At 40.6% G+C, this 17,310-nt stretch overlaps 1 protein-coding gene across 2 annotated transcripts in view; it reads right to left on the bottom strand.

Annotated features, from left to right (window-relative positions):
• Ednrb (endothelin receptor type B) overlaps nucleotides 1-10,815 on the bottom strand; it is a 55,296-nt gene extending 44,481 nt beyond the window's left edge. The window contains exons 1-2 of one of the 2 annotated variants that reach the window (XM_004626274.2): nucleotides 10,557-10,815; nucleotides 9,261-9,794 (exon numbers count right to left, since the gene is read on the bottom strand). In XM_004626274.2, coding sequence (XP_004626331.1) covers nucleotides 9,261-9,746 — 486 coding nt within the window. In that variant the 5' untranslated portion in view covers nucleotides 9,747-9,794; nucleotides 10,557-10,815. Of the gene's footprint in view, nucleotides 1-9,260; nucleotides 10,066-10,556 lie in introns of both variants that reach the window. The other variant, XM_023709638.1, reaches the window with a different exon arrangement.
• Between the last annotated feature and the right edge of the window lie 6,495 nt (nucleotides 10,816-17,310).

The raw sequence follows: 17,310 nt of genomic DNA, 5'->3' as shown, positions 1-17,310 counted from the left end.
CACATTCTTGAGAAGTTAAAGGAGGGGAGATTGGTGGAACCTTGGTAATACCCTGTTAATACCAAAAGGAATCAAGCAGTGTAAAGGCAGGAAATGCCAAAGTTAATCATCTTGCACTGGTAATGTTCACTTGCCTCATTAACCACACATACCTTTTTTTCCCTGTTCCTTAAATTAAGAGTATAGAATGAATTTTACCTGTTTCTTTGCTTTATATTACTGTACAACGTTTAGAATGACTACCACAGTGCCTGTCACACAGTGATTACTCATTAAATGCTTGTTAAGTGAAAAAATGAATGAATGAATGAATGAATGAATGAATGAATGAATGAATGAATGAATTTGGTCATCAGGCAGAAATCTTCTGTGATGAAACTTTTATCATGAGCTTTTCAGTCTTATGTTACACATATTCCCTTCCTTCCTTCCTTCCTTCCTTCCTTCCTTCCTTCCTTCCTTCCTTCCTTCCTTCCTTCTTTCTTTCCTTGGTACTGGGAACTGAACTCAGGATCTTGCACTTGCCAGGCAAGTGCTATTTCCTTGTAGCTCATCCCTGATCCTATAAATATAGTCTTAGGAGAACTAAGATGATTGTATTTATCTTTTATACATCCCAATTCAGCCAATGCCTCAGGGGTAGAGGTCTGGGGCCCTGCTATACTTCTGTTGGACTTTGTCCTTCCAGGCTGTTCAGCAAATGGAAGGGACAAAAATGCATCACACTTTCCACACACTTTCTCTTACTCCAACTTGTTGAGGAAATGACTGACATAAGACAGATCCTACTGCTTCTCACTATCTGATGGGATCCTGCGAAAAGCCAGTGTTGCTACAAGGACTGTAACTTTCGGCAGGCAATGCAGCAACACTGGGCATTGTAAGAAACAGCATTTCAAAGCACTGTGGAGCAAAGCGGGAAGGGCAACCACCAGTCTGTTCCATCTCCTGGTGAATTGTGAACATTTGTTTTAAGTGACTGGCCTTACAGAAATGTTTTTCCAGGAAGAGCCAGAGGGAAATGATGGAGTGGTTATATTCCCTGGCTTTGGGAAAGGGTGTTTTTATCTTGAGTTTCCTGCAGCAGATAACTTTCTCTGTGTGAACTAGATTTTTAATAAGGTGGGACACCCTCACTGAAGGATTTCCTGTTAGAGCTCTCTTTTTCTTATTCATTCAGGAAAAATTTAAAGTAAGCTGCTGGTCAAGTGCATACTATTTTTTTGAACATGCATTGTGCCCATACCCTTTATGGACACATATAAATTACAAGTTTTGCTCTCCTTCTATCAAGATGCACTTAATAACTTAAAAAGATTAGGCTATATGGCTTAGAAATATGTGGGTCAAAAATAATGTCAACTTAGCCCCTAGGGGAACCATTTAAATAGATCATAATATGTGGACCATCTTCTGGAGGTGGACAATGTAGAGACAGAGGCCCTGGAGACCTGTGTTATGCACTTCCACAAAACAGAGGGTGCCCAATTGCTTGGGAAAGATTCATGTGACTTAATGAAGTAGAACAATGAGCTTATGATAAGGATTAAAGTTCTTATAATGAGATCTCTAAGAGAAGCACAGACATGAAAATATTTTTAAAAACATTTTCAGGAGAAATTGTAGTTTACTTCAACAATATTTTCCTACCAGTATCATAATGAAATTTACTTCTAAGTCTGTAACAGGCCAGTAACTAATTCGATTACTACATTCATTACTAATCATTTTCAGTAACTAAATGGCAATAATGCTAATAAATTATTAAGTGCCTTAAAGGGTGTTGACATATAAATCCTAATTGATTACTAATTAGTATTGGCTGCTTACTACTTAATCATTTATTAGCTTTATTACCTGAACTTAAATTATATATATATATATATATATATATATATATATATAGTTGTTCTCAAAAACTTCATTGAGCTGAGTATGGTGGCACAGGCATGTAGTCCTTTGGAGGCTAGAGCAGAAGGATCTCAAGTTTGAGGTCTGCCTGGAAAGCTTAGCTAGACCCTGTCTCAATACACAAATATTTAAGAGGGGGCTGGAGATGTTATCCACCAGTGAGGCACTGGGTTCAATCCCTGTACTGCAAAAACAAGCAAACAACTTTCATTGACACATTGTGCATTTAAAAAATAAGACAAGCAATTCATTAGATTCAATTATGGGCCCTGAGTGGGCCACCTGATGGAACTGGAGAGTGGACATGTGGATAGTGTGAGGGCTCAGAACTACTCGCAGACCAAATGAGCTCAGCAGACCTTACTCAGTGCTTTCCTACCTGTCTACATCCAATGCCACCTGTGGGTTGCCTTATATAGCACTCATCAGTTACCATCAGATGTTCAATGTCTAAGCAATCTAAACAATGTGTAAGTAAGTCCTATAGAACATTTTAAAGACATTGTGTGAGAGGTCAGATGATGGTGCATACACTAAGCCTCCTGGGGGTAGTTTTCCTCCTTTCTGGAAACCACAATGAAACTGCAGATGGAGAAGTAGAGCAGTGGCACAGGTCAGGAGTGCAGGCAGGGTTTGAGCCCCAGGAAGGGAAAAGTGCTTGAGAAGTCCATTAGCCGAAGTTGCTAAGGCATTTCTAAAAGGACAGTCCTCATCTATTCTTTCTCCACTTCCCTTCTCCTTCCCCATTGTCCACCACCACCTTTTGTTGCTTTTCTCCTTCTAGATATTTTCACCAGAGGATCTATAGGAAACACAAAATAACTCCACAATAGAAAAGCACTGAGAATAAAATTTATCTAAAATTAGATAAGTTGTTGGCCAAAGTACACTTGTACAACACACTGAGCTATCTCCCAAACATAACCAACCTCTTCTTAACTTCACAAAGTTTTAAGAGACTGTTTCACTTCATAAATTATAACTCATGTAATTTCAATCTCAGGCTTTATGTGTCAACACCCTTTAAAGCACTTAATCATTTATTAGCATTTGACATGTTTCTCTAAAAATAATCAACTATAGCACATTAGCCACACACATATAACCGTATATGGTTTCTTTGTGAAATGAAGGACATAGCTGCCTGGCCTGGAGACAACTGGGTCTTGGCCGTGTTATTCATCTATATAACTCCGAAAATAACCTTCCATCTTGAACAGCTCACATTAAGTAAGCAAAGCAAAAATCTAAAGTCTTTGATAGATAAAGCCTTACATTATTGAAAGGAACATTACCATGACATTTTTAAAGGCTTGGATTTATAGAAGAACCAAGTGACAGATCAAAGGCAAACACAAGAAGTACCACAAAGTCAACAAAAGGCAAACAGGAGAAGTACCACAAAGTCAACTGGGGAACCTTTCATTGCCCAGGCCCCCCTGTTGGCTAAACATTTTGTCACAGGACTTGGTAGCTCACAGGTGAAACAGTGTACTGGGAGTACGAAATCTTGAGTTGCTGTGTTATTTGAATTCTGCTACTGATCTGGTATTTGGTTATGACCAATCTGCATGAGCACAAGGCTCAAGCTTCCCTTCTTTCCAGTAGAAAGAGCCCACTGACTTTCTGTGTTCTACATAGTATCATTGTCTACAAGCATCAATCTGCCTTTGACAGTTGTAAGCACTCTGTTCAGTGGGTTTTGGGATATTTGTTTCACCTGTTTACCACAGTTCATAGTTTCACTGTTTATTAATGCTTGAAAATATAATATTTAAATGTTCTTAATGGTGATTCTTAAATTTAGCTTGGTTGAAATAAATCTCAAAAGTACACATGTTCCATTTTTGAAGCAAAATTCTTCTGCCATTAAATATCTATATCTATTATTAAAATATCTTACTATAATTTCTAAGTTATTTGATGAATAAGGAAAGCAGTGTTATTAAACTTGGTAATGAAAATAGTTTACTAAATTGGGAGAACACAGACTCCCCTCCTTGTGATACTGTTATTTCTTGGATTGCTATATATACACTTATTTCTATTTGCAGATTTGGTAAATTATAATTAAGAGGTTAAATTTGATGATGTTCTATCAACTCTTCATTTTAACAGTAAAACTAGTGAATTGCACATAAATTTGTTAAGTACTAGAAATAATCTAAAGAAAGATAATGGGGAAAATAAATTTGTTCAGAAAGAAAATTCTGACTGTGACACAAGAACAAAGCGTCTGATTACCTGCTAACATCACTTCACTCAAAACTCACTCAGGGTGCAATGCAGCAGCTCCACATTTCACCATGCTAGCATTTTAATATCACGTGCACCCCCATTTCAACAACATAAGTGTTACAGATCAGCACTTTTGCCATTTTAAACTGTGAAGGCAGTTTCCTCACCTCTTATAGTGTCCTAGAAGTCTTAACAGCAAAACAATTTGAAAGCACTTTAATGGGCTATTCTCTAATTCTTAGCTGACCACTAGATACCTGATTGTATTTGGATCTTAACCAAGACAATGAAGTATCAATATCTGCCTTATCACTTTATACAATTTTTAAAAACTTTATATATTTTAAGAAGTTTAGGAGCCGGGGATATAGTTCAGTGGTGTAAGCACCTGCCTGGCAAGTGCAAGGTCCTAAGTTAAATCCCTGGTACCACAATAAATAAATAAAAAATAAAAAGTTTACGTATAATGCAAGTTATATTTGAGGACCATATTGACCCAGTAATTCATAGCACAGAGTTAAATTGTTAAACGAAGTCCAGAAATACTTGCTCAAGAATTTTTAATTTTTTTACACCCATCTCCAAGGGATTTTTCAATATCATCACTCAACAAAACCAAGTCAAACCAACTAACCTGTTAGCTAACAGTGTATTAAAAAATCCCAATAGCTACCATGCATTCGGCTCTTTAGCTTTCTTCATGGATTTGGCTTTTGTGCTTATGCTGCCGCAGGTTGTGTCTAGATAACAGACTTCATGTCCAATGTGCATCTAGATGACCATCACATTTTAACACATATAACACAAGTAAGAGATTCATTCTCACAGGTATTTCAGCCTTGGGTTTTGGTTCAGGTGGATTTGAAGACCATGTAAATATTGGGCATGGTGCCCCAGGATTATGAAAGATCTGTCTGTCTGTCTGTCTGTCTGGAAATGTTATGTAATGTAATGATTAGAACTGTAAGTACAATAATAAGTTCAAATACATAAAAGATGCATACAACCTTTCTTTTAGTAATTTTAGTTTTTGAAAATTTACCATTTGGGCACAGCCCTACATGTATGCCAAGTGGTATGTACAAACATGTTGTTTGAAGTCGTGTTTGTAATGCCGATAGCTGAAAAATAAAGCACATTCAAAACATAAATTCCTACTTATTCAAATACACATGCATTTGCTAACATTGTTTGCTTATGATGTGCAAGGCTTTATGCCATACGATACTTGTATCACTTATGTGTCTATACCTTCATATAACATTTAATATTTATATTAATATGCCTACACCTATGTCTATCCCCATATATACCTGTAAATATGCACTTTGTATAGTTGGATTGTCCAGGTTTCGTCTGGTTCTTGTTGTGCAGTGCAGGAACAGAATCTGTGCTCATGTGGAGGGCAAGAAATAAACTTACTATGCTCAGCAAGTATACCTGAGTGCCTAAAGTGCTTCAGCAGCCTCTGTTTGCTCACGTAGACCCTTCCCTGGCCTTCAACACAAGATCCCCTGACACAGGAGCCTGGAAAGTGACTGATTCCACCTGAGAGTTTCAACATTGAGTTCCAGGCTCCTGGAGGGAGTCGGAATAGCACAAGCAAGTCTATTTCCAAAGACCATTGGCACTTCTTAGCAGCAGACCTGTGTACAGCTCTACCCCATCCATTTTACAGCCACATCAAGGACTGTGGCCTCCCTCAAGAGCTATGGCATTCTATGGCTTGTCAATTTTATTGAACTCTGTATTTGTCAATGTTACAGATTCAAATAAATATTTCTTGGTCCCCTGAGTATATTAGCCAAAGGGCTGAGGGATTCTATGAGCCTCCAGAAATTGGGTATATTGCATTCTCACGGAAAATTTTAACACCTCATTAAAAAAAAGAAAACAAAAACAAATAACAAAACAAAAACAGAAATCACCTATTTAGGTATTCAAATATCTCACTTTAGAACTTCACAATAATGACATTTATAATTCATTTAAATTACTCTGTAGTGGGGCTGGTGAGATGGCTCAGTGGTCTAAAGCACCTACTTAGAACAAGCTTAGCAATGCAAAGGGACCACGGTTCAATCCCCCAGCACCACATGCCAGCCAGCCTCGCGCCCTGGTGGGCTGAGCTGGCCACACACACACACACACACACACACACACACACACACACCCAAATAAATAAATAAAATAAAAAAAATTAAAAAAAAAATAAATTACTCTGTAGTGACCATGACACTTGATCACTAGAAAAAAAATTTTTTTTGTGGTATTGGGATTGAACTCAAGGCCTACTCACTAACCAAAATCCCCAGCCCCTTTTAAAATTTTGAGACAGGTATCATTATGTCTCAGAAATTCCCTGGGCAAGGTTTGAACTTACAATCCTCCTGCCTCAGCCTCCCATAATACTCATGGGATTATAGGTTTGAGCCACTATGCCCAGCTTCTAAATGCATTTTATAAGCTTATAGCTCCACAGTTTTTAAGGCAATAAGTGAAGTTCAGCTAGTCATGAACTAGGCATAATGGTGAGTAATCCTTCGAGAGACATCTACTGATAGTGTTTATATTACACTCTACAGGCTATCTAAAGACAACTTCAAGGGCTAGAAATTCCCAGGAATTCAAATTCATCTAAACATTTTTACCAAGAATTCTCCTATGTGGAATGTGTCACATAATTCTGCCAGTGCACCCTGATGAGGAGGTTGTTACAAGGTCTAAGGTTCAAGGCCATGCTGTACTTGAGTACTGTTAGTGCCGTGGGGTGCAGGAACAGATTCTAGGGCCAGATGACTGAAGTTCAATTTACTTATGCTATAGGGTTGTGACAGTGGGCAAGTTATTTCTTTGTTCAACATGTAAATTCCACAGATTTAAAACAGGCATGATATCAATTCCTCCTTCCTAAGATTGTTGCAATGAGTTAAAGAAATGAAGCAAGTACTTAGGGCAGAATAAGTGGTAGTCACTATTATTAGATTAAAGCAAAGGAAACAATGCAGAGTCCCATCTTAACAAGCCCAGCAATTGGATATAATTTTATGTGAGGGATTTGTCACTGACTTAGGAAAATGTCTAGATGATTGGCTTTGTAATGACTCATTTTATTTCAGAAGTAAAAACACAGCTTTAACAGACTGGATGGCTTCAGGGAAAAGGATGTAACTTCCTGGGGAAATAATAAAAAGGACTTTGAATGAGAAAGGAATCCTGTGTACTCAGTCAGATAGTCTTTGGTTTATGGAAACTTATTTGATGAGACAGAATGTCTCTTCCACTATCCCACAAGGACCGATTTACAACTTGTCTGGAGGCAACAAAACAAAAGAAAATGTTCTCAACCCTACCTTCTACACAGACCATCAGTCTCTGGTTGATTTGGAGAGCTTTCAAAGTGGGCTGGATATGTGGGGATTCCAGTTTTGAGGAACTGAAATGTCTTTGACAAATTACCAGGACAGGGCTTAGTTTGCAGGACTCCTTAGGAAGCAGGTGGGTTTTTCTTGCCTACTGGAGTTGTGGCTGCTTTAAAGGGAGAGACTCTTAATCGGCCCATACTTTTGTTTAAAGCAAACCCTCAGTCTAACAGAACCAAGTGCAGTACAGGATTATAAAATTTCTTCCCCAATTTTGGGAGAGTTTCTTACAAACCTGGATCCTCATCTGGGCCTCATCCCTAAACTGCAGAAATATCTAGAATTGCTTTAAAATGTCCCATTTGTCTTAGAATTTTCTTTCTTAGATTTAAGAAGGAAAATGTGTAAGTGTGCTGTAAGGTAACCGCACCCGTCACAGCACTCAAAGCATCCCCCACAATGTTTTCCAACCTTATACCTGTTTAACTCTGCACTTGTGCAGAAATCCACAAAGTGTGTTCTCCTTCCCTAATGCTTTGCTTACACTCTTATGTGTGACTTTCTGTTGCTGCTGATCATTGGGAAGCAGAGTTTTAATTATCTGCAAGGTGTTTTAAAATTTTCCAGCTCTTTCACTCAAGCTGATTTTTTAATACCAGAAATCCCCAGTATGTGCAGAATACAAGTCTTACTGTAGAGTTGAGCAAACTGAGACCCAGAGTGTTGGGATGTGTCCAGAATTTCAAGACAACATTGTGTCTGAAGGTGGCTGCATATGTCCTGCCTGGGTACTTATACCTGTTTCCTCTGACACCTGTGGTGAGGCTAATGCTAATAATGTCCCATAGTAAAACTAACTACTAAAGTCATCACACACTTTGAATGCTCCTTGGTTTTGTCCATAGAATAATCTATGGGATGCAGTCATATGGTATATACTTTGGAACCTGACAGGCTTGGGCCTGATCTCTAGCTCTAAGCCTTACTCATTGGAAGGCCTTGAGTGTCTTACTACTGACTTGTAAGGGCTGGAGAAATCTACTTGAGGGCTACTGGAAAGAGTAAAGGAAATAATGAATTTTTCCAGCATTTGAACCACTGCAGGCATTCAGTGAAGAGTAGCTAACCTTACTCCTAGCATCTCGACTGTCTTCCCTACTTACCAGAGTGGGCTTTCTTTATCCCAGGCCTTTGGTTCTCCCCAAAATCTACTCCAGCTCTTCACTTTCCAGGTCCTCACAGACAGTGCTCCCCAAAGTTAGCATGCATATAGAGCACCTGAGCATTAGAGGGGCAGATTCTGCTGTAATAGGAAGACCTGCATTCCCTAACAAGCCCTGGGAATGGCAATGCTGCCAGTCTGTGAACTTCCCCTTGAGTAAAGAATGTGCCCTTGTGGTTGGACTTCATGACTGATGGTGATTCTCAAAGAGTTCCCCATAACCACACAGAGGACTTTAAAAAATACAAATTGTTGTCTCTACGCTAGAGTTTCATTGTGCCTGGGGTGGAGAAGGCAAACCTTCATTTCTAGTAAGCTCTCAAAGAAAACAGCCTGCTGATCAAAAGACTACTCGTCCTAGGCTTGGCAGAGAGCTGCTGAAGACTAGCAGAGAATTTGGTTCCAAGGAGTTTTAGGAAGGGAAGACTATTCATGAGCAAGCTCCCGCTGAAGGTAGTCTCAGCTTCCCCTTTCCAGCCAAGTCCCGCCCACAAATAAGCCCTCAGGAACAACGCAGCTCCCAGTACCTTGTAGACATTGATGGGGATGTCGATGATGATGTGCAGGAGGTCTCCCAGAGCCAGGCTGGCGATCAAGATGTTGGGACCGTTTCGCATGCACTTGTTCTTGTAGATGATTCGCAGCAGTGTTGAGTTTCCGATGATGCCTAGGACGAACACTAAGCAGGACACAACCGTGTTGATGTATTTGAAAGTCTCCTTGATCTCGATGTTTCCGTGGCACTGTGAAGTGGAGGGCTGACGTGGCGGGCCCCCAGGCATCTGCTCTTTCTCAGCTACCTGTGCAGGTGCTGAGGACTCAGGCAGGCTGGAGTTGGAACTGCTAGGCCAGGAGGTCTTAATAGATGGCGTTATTCTCTCTCCGGTCTCCAGAAACCTTGGAGTGGTCCAGGCTGGCGGGAATCCTCTCTCCTCTCCCCAGACCCCGGCCGAAATGCAGGCAAAAACCAGAGCCACCAGGGCGAGTCTGCACAGACTTGTTGGCGACTGCATGCTACTGCTTGCTCCAGTGCGTGTACCGGCCGCTCCGCTGTTTTCTGTCTGGAGACCGGCAGAGGAACCAAGACCGGACCCTGGGATTAGCTCCAGAGCCACGCCTCTGCCTCTGCCAACACTAGCGCAGAGCTCAGCGCGTCGCCACCACCCGCGCGCAGAAGTAACTCAAGTTTGCGCGCCAGTGGGGGAGCCTCTGTGTGCGTCACCCGCTCGCCGCTGAGTCTCGGTCCTGACCCCTCTCCCGGGTTTTTCTTCCCCTGCTTCCCGCCTAGGGGTAGGTCGCTCCGTGGGGCGGGGCCTTCTGGAAGGGGTGTGCCTAGGAAGGAAGGGTGATAAGGCTCAGAACCGAACTCTCCAGGGTGCGGGGAGGTAGATCTGCGTTTCAGCTAAGTGTAGGGACCAGGGAGTGAATCCATCTAGCGGCCGAGGGCAGGTGCCAGCTCTGCAGTTTGCTCGGTAAGGAAACCCTGAGCACCCAGAGCCGGAGCTCGCGGACTCCCCAGGTTGTGAAAGCTCTCAGCGTGGCTGCGCAGCGGTCCCCCCAGAGTGCACCAGAAGTGCCCCGGAATTCTCACCTCAAGTCTAACTTGGGGAAATACCAGCACTAATTAAAAAGCTTCTGTCCCTTGTAAGTGGCTTTCAACACTAGCGTCTCGACGCAGCTTCATTTAAATTGCTGCGTCTATATTTCTTATTGATTTACCTTTTTTAAAAAAGAAAAAATATCCCAAAGGAATAAGTTAAATCGAAGCCCTAAAATAAGATTTAACCACTGGTTTTAACTTATCGAAAAGCTACAAAGTTTACCTTGCGGATGGGACGCACCAGGCGCGGGTAATCAGCACAGACGTCAGCCTCCGGCTGGAGCGCCCTGGCCTGGCAGCTGGGTGTGTGCAGCCTGCTCCGGAGTGGAGCACCCCTTCCCCACCCCCAACTGCAGGCAGGCCTGGCTCTGACGAAACCCCCAGGGAATGGGTCTCCGCTGTCCCCACACAAGCCCTTGCATTCATTCTTCCAATCCCCATCAATCACCGCCTGACTCCTCCCGCGCCTTCCAACCCAGCGGCAACCTTTCCCCTTGGGCAAAGCCTGGATAGCATCAGCGGGAGCTGCCGCTGCAGAGGGCGTCCTGACCAGAGGCGCGTCCCACACCGCTGGACTATGTATTTGTCATAGTTGTAAGTTGTACAAACGAAGAGCTGGAATCAAGGGCAAGTAGTCACGCACCGCATCCTGCTAGGGGCTCCAGAGTAGAACAAAGCCTGGTATTAAACGCCTCAATGCGTACTGTCTTTTATTTCAGATAAATGTCCCGCTTCCGTGAGAGTGAAGACCCCATTGGTTTGGGGACGCCACTCTTTTCTTTTTCTTTACCTTGAAGTTTCAAGGGCCCCAGCAGGGTAGAAAGAAATCCCTTTTCCTCCCTCAGGCTTTCTCGCTGCCCCTGCCGAGGACAGCAGCTCTGCTTTTGCTGCTGCTGTCCAAAGCCATGGTCCCCATGCATGGTTTTTTTATACTGTAATATGAGGGACTGGATACAGTAGTCTTGAAAATGGTCAGAAAGTTATTGTGCAAATTTAATATGATATTTACCAGACAGAACAATGAAACAAGATTTCCCTAGTCACCCTTCAGCTCTATGTTTATGGGAATGAAGGAAATGAAGTGACTGGCTGTTTCGACCCAAGATTGTACAGAAGCCAACAAGTTAGGCCCTGGGGAGCACTTCGTGTCACTGATGTCTTCCAGTCCATAGAGTCCCTGCAGGACTGTGGGACTTCAGGTCCAAAGAGGACCATTCCACTCGCACAGCAGTTTTGCCTGGAGAACTGGTGCACTTTCTTGGCTTCACCCCTAGTAAACATTTTGTTCATTTATTTATTTTTCTGTATTTGGTACAGGGTCTACAGGGTCTCATTAGTTAGGACTCATAGGGATGCACTTGTTTTCAGTCTCCCAAGTGCTGGGATTACAGATGTGGGACACCATGCCCAGTCTCAATTACCATCTCAGAGTGCCCTGGGGATGGGCCGGCAAGGCACCAGGGGTGGGGGTGGGTGGGTGCCTGAGCAGGTGCTTTAGTCTGCTGAGCTACCTGGCTGGCCCTTTAGCTAATGGTTTAGATGAGGCGCAACTGTTGAACTTTCTTTACTTTTTGCCCCCTCTTGTTTGTACCCCTGTGAAATACTTTCTGGAAAACTGGAAGCAGAAAATCAATTTCTATTTTAGAAAGTGAACTTTAAGTGAAAAATACAGTTACGAATACCATAAAAAGTAAGGTTAAAGGAATGCAAAGTATGATCTGGGCTGGAGTGCTAATTACAAAACAGGCTGTTTGGAACATAGTTGTGCTCCTACCCTGTCTCAGTGAGAAAGGTCAACTTTCAGTTGCTTCATAGCAGAGTGGAGAAACAATGTGCATGGTTATCTGAAAGAGAATGGTGTGGATGCATTTGCAGCAGGACATTTGGCTGCCCCAGGGCAGATCTGAGTCTGGTCCTCTTATACAATCCCTCTTCCTTTCTTGCCCAGTGCTCCTGTGAGCACACTCTCTCCCATGTCATCTTCATCATCAGCTTCATTCCTTTGTCCTCCGCTGAGTCCTGGGCTTTCCTTGTGATTCCCAGCACACTTCACCTCTTCTCTTCTAATACTTTTTGGCCTCATATCTTAGTACTTACTAACTTCTTCAGGACAGAGACTGAATTATAAGTTCTTTTTGTGCTGTTACAACATCTGCCTTAGGTTGAGCTCAAGAAATATTTTCATAGACTGCTAATTTCATTTTAAATTATTTAATTGTAGTTTAGCAACTCTAGTCATAGGACTCAAGAATGAATGCAAATAATTTTGACGTAAACACATATCATTTCTCATTTGGAGTTTTAAAACACATTGCACATTGCCGAGTATAAGACCTATTGTCTGCAGTAGGCACATCATTTATAGGAACTCATTATTCCTTTACAATAATCTGTGAGCCCCAAATTATTTCTTATGATCTTATAAGTAGTAAAATTAAATCTCAAAAATTTACTCATGGTCACACGACTACTTTGTTGTGAGGTCAGGGGTAGGAGCTAGAATTTGAATCCATGCCTCTCTGGTTACCCAGACTGTACTTCAGGTTAATTTAATTACACAGAATCTAAGCTGATCTCCTCTTATAGACCAGGGAAACAGTGTTTTAGACACTAGTAATATGTAATAGAAATTTAACCTTAAATATTTTGCCAAGAGGCTGGAGAGATACCTTGGCCGTCTAAGCGCCTAGCTGGCAAGGGTAATGACAAGTATTTGATCTCCATTACCACAAGATGTGGCAGCCCCATGCAGAACTGGCCACCAAAACCTGATGTGGTGGCACACGCCTGTAATCCCATTGCTGGGGAGGCTGGAGGAGTCCAAGCTGCATAGTGAGACCTTGACCAAATAAATAAACATATAAATAAATAACATATTTCACCAAAATATGCAAAGGTAACCATGTGAAGTGTATGCAAAGGTTAAATCTTTGAATTGCATGAATTACCACAATCAAGTCTTAAGAAATCGAGTCTCAGTTTCCCTTTTATATAAAACGGAGGGACAGAGTTAGACTTCAAGTTACTTTCTGCTCTGACAAATGAGTCTGGTTGATAAACTGGCATTGTAAGAGTGATCTGAAGTGCTAGACAATTGGAACAGACAGATCTCTGATTATATATCTTTTGTTTTTTGTTTTGTTTTGTTTTGTTTTCATGCTTGGAATAGTACTACTCTGGACATAGAGGTGTTTTTTACCTTATAGTTTAAAATCTCATACTCACAAACATTTAAAAATTCCCTGGTAGTTAGCTACTGTGTAAATTTCATTTGTATACAGGAGCAAAATGTTTTATCTAAGTTGAAGAATCATTTCCTGAATACTTCTAGTTTCAGGCTAATACTGCATATACAAAAAAATTATTTGGGGACATGGGGCTGCATAATTGGACTCATCCACAAAGTTACTTTTGCAAAGTATTTTAGGAAAACTGTCAAGAGTCCAAGATGACTAAGATCACCCTGCAAAATCAGAAAGGTAGTGCTGGGAAATGTCCCAATATCTCCTTTAAATACTTCAGCGAGAAAGTTCTGAAGACAGAGCTGAATGAGCTTCAGAATTTATCCTTTCAAAGAAGTTTGCCATGGGGAGCTTGCCGAAAGCAAATATTTTCCCCTGGTAAGAGAAAAAAGAAAAGCCCTTTAGCACAAAACAGCTAATACTTTCATGTGATCCTCTTGATAGGAGTGTACCTTAGAAGCTTACCTTGAACTCTCTAAATCATGAATGCTAAGGGACAAGGTGTGTGAAAAATGCAGGCAGAGGTGGTTCAATTGCTTCTCCACACAGTCCCCGAGGAGCAGATCCAGTGATCAAATAGTGGTTGAAGTAAGAGCGTGAAAAGATTTAAAGTGACGGTACAAATCAATAGCAAACAGCACGAACATTTCTATTTCCTGGATTTTTCCTCTACATTAAATGACTATATGTATGTGGGGTATATGGTTGAGAATCTTTTTTAAATTAAAGTAAAACTTATATACAGGTAATTGGAGAAAACCTAAGTACATAGTTTGAAGGGTTTTGATCAAGCTGTATTTCATATCTGAGGAACTAACTTTTGGAGAATTTTTTTTTTTTTTTTGCCAAGTAGCAAAATCTGAATATTTTGAATTTAAAGACAATTATTATATCTGCTTTATCCAACACACACACACACACACACACACACACACACACACACACATGGTCCATAATTTTTTTTTTCTGTATCTTAGGGAAGAGTCTACAGGGTGTTCAGGGTCTCACTACTAGATCAGACTCCTAGTGATCCACCTGTTTACAACCTCCCAAGAGCTAGTATTACATGTGCACATCAGCCCAGTCTCAATTGCCGGTATCAGTGTGTCCTGGGGGCAGGACCGGCACAGCAGGCCCAGGGGAATGAACCCCCGGCCCCTGTGCCTACTTGCAGGCACTTTAATTTGCTGAGCTATTTGGCTGGCCCTATATTTCATAATTAAAATGTAGATTTTGCTTTGGTTTACAGATTATATAATTTAAGATTTCAAATTTTAACAATGATTTTTGTCCCTACATAGCCCATATCCTGAAATAATGAAAATTTGCTAGGCTTAATAGTAAACTAGAAATAATACATAATTGAATTCTGCTTATAGAAAGCTGGAAGGCCACACTTCATTTTTTGTTAGTGGAAAATGATGCAATTTAACTACTCTAGGTTATGGTTTACATTAATTAAAAGGTAATTATTTGCTTTATTAATAGTTAAGTGATATTTGTGTTTTTTTCTTTGATGTATTGTTTACACCAATCTGTTAAAAAAAAAACCCTTCACTATAACTGGTTCTACAAACTTAAAAATACTTACAAAATTTTAATGCAACTTATAAAATATATTAGAAATTCCACTCTAAACAGGCAGCTTGGTTTACATTTTTTTAGTTTATCCACACACATGTTTATGTAAAGTTTTTTAGGTCATTGAGTTCTGAAGAAAACACTGTTTTAACCTGACAGTAGAACAGTCTTATCGTGTGCGAGGCAACCTTCTGTGGGCTAGTTCATATTGTGCATAACTTACGATCCTTGTATGCACTTTTTCTGCAGCTGTTTTCTACAGCTTTTGCCTTTCCTTGTTTTCATTGTTTTGATGTACAAACAGAGAGTCTGAAGAGATATAGAATAGTCACAGGGGGTTACAAAGAAGATGAAGAGAAACGTGGAGTTTTAACAATCCAGGGGCAAATAAAAGAGAATTGCTGTTTCATAATGAAAGGCAAAATTCTTTGCAGCACAGAATGGAGTGTCCTGAAAGACACCAAAGGGAAAAATTCCCACAACAGGCATTTTCCTCCCTTTCATTTAATTAATGAAATATTTTTATCTCATTTCTACTAGTTATTAAGCTGTGGGAATGGAAGTCTTTCTGATCAAAATCTGTTGATATCCATTAAAGTTTCTAATAATGCTGTGAGATTTAGTTGTAGGGCAGTAGAACTACTTGAATCAAAGTGTAAAGGAAAACAAAGAAGTTTACGCACTGTACAGCAGATCTATCATATAGTCTCCAGTCTAATTTAAAACCAATAGCTCACAGTTAGGCCACAGTTTCGTCAAGGGGTGGGATCATTACGGATGTCAAAGCCAAAGTCTTAAGATGTTTTTGGTCCACCCCTTAGTGAGACATACACAGGAAATGGCTTCTTTGCTTTTGGGCCCTGCCAGGAAAAACAGTTATCACTACCTTTGGAGAAAACGATTCTGAAATGGTTTTATCAGTATAGGGTTATCCAAATGAAACTACTCACACAGTCTCACAGGAAATGCACAAGACACTGGCTTCCTGCAAGGACAGCTGGATAGTATAAGGCTGGCATTTGAAAAACTCTGGAGGCAACAGGTACCATATAGCCTAAGGAAAAGTCGACCAGGTGTGACACTAGGGAATCAAAGAGGGATTAAGCCCTTGAATATATGTATATTAGGTACTTTCACTGAGGTACTTTCATTGTGGTAGAACACACACACACACACACACACACACACACACACACACACACTTAAAATATGCCAGAGTAATCATTTAAATTATACTGGCAATTCAACAGTGTCAAGTACACTGCTACTGTACAACAGATTGCCATAATATTTTTCACATTGCTAATCTGATAGTACACTCATCAAAGGACAATTTCTAACTTATCTAGCACCCAACTCCTGGCAAGCATCCTTTCCCTTTCTGTTTCTGTGAATTTGCCTATTTTAGATCACTCACATATGTGAAAGTATCCAGTGTTCATCTTTTTCTGATGGATTTACTCACTTCGTGTTTATTCCTAAATATTCATCCACAAGGTGACACATGCCAGGATCTCCTCCCTGTTTATGACCAAACAATGCACCATTGTTTGTGTATTTTACACTTTGCTGTTCTGTCCATCTGCTGCTGGATGCTGGGCCGCTCCCTCTCTTGGCTGTTGTGAACAGTGCAAACAGGGGTGTGCAAACAGCTCTTCAAGCCCTTGCTTTCACCTCTTAGGCATATACGCCCAGAAATGGGATTGCTAGACTGTAGCATCTCTATAGTAGTTGCACCATTTTACATTTACATATTTTTAAAACATTGTGCCATAATTTATTTTTTCAGTTCTGATATTAATATGTAAAACATAGTAACTTGCAGAAATTAATAATACCTATAATTAAAATTATGAATATTTAAATTATAAAATGTTATAATGAACACATTTCTCTCTAAATGTGTTGGCTCAAAATAGCTGTTTTATCTTCTCTCTCTCTCTCTCTCTCTCTCTCTCTCTCTCTCTCTCTCTCTCTTTCTCTCCCTCTGTACCAAGGATTGAACTCAGGACCCTGCACTTGCAGGCATTTCTGCCACTGTACTCTCTCCCCAGCCCCACCTCCTCTTCTTTCTTCTTTCTTTCTTTCTTTCTTTCTTTCTTTCTTTCTTTCTTTCTTTCTTTCTTTCTTTCTTTCTTTCTTTCTTTCTTTCTT

This window comes from Octodon degus, unplaced genomic scaffold, assembly GCF_000260255.1.
Source record: "Octodon degus isolate 3935 unplaced genomic scaffold, OctDeg1.0 scaffold00013, whole genome shotgun sequence".
NCBI classification, from domain to species: Eukaryota; Metazoa; Chordata; class Mammalia; order Rodentia; family Octodontidae; genus Octodon; species Octodon degus.
Note: the sequence above shows the minus strand (reverse complement) of the source record. Positions and strands in the feature narration are given on the sequence as shown.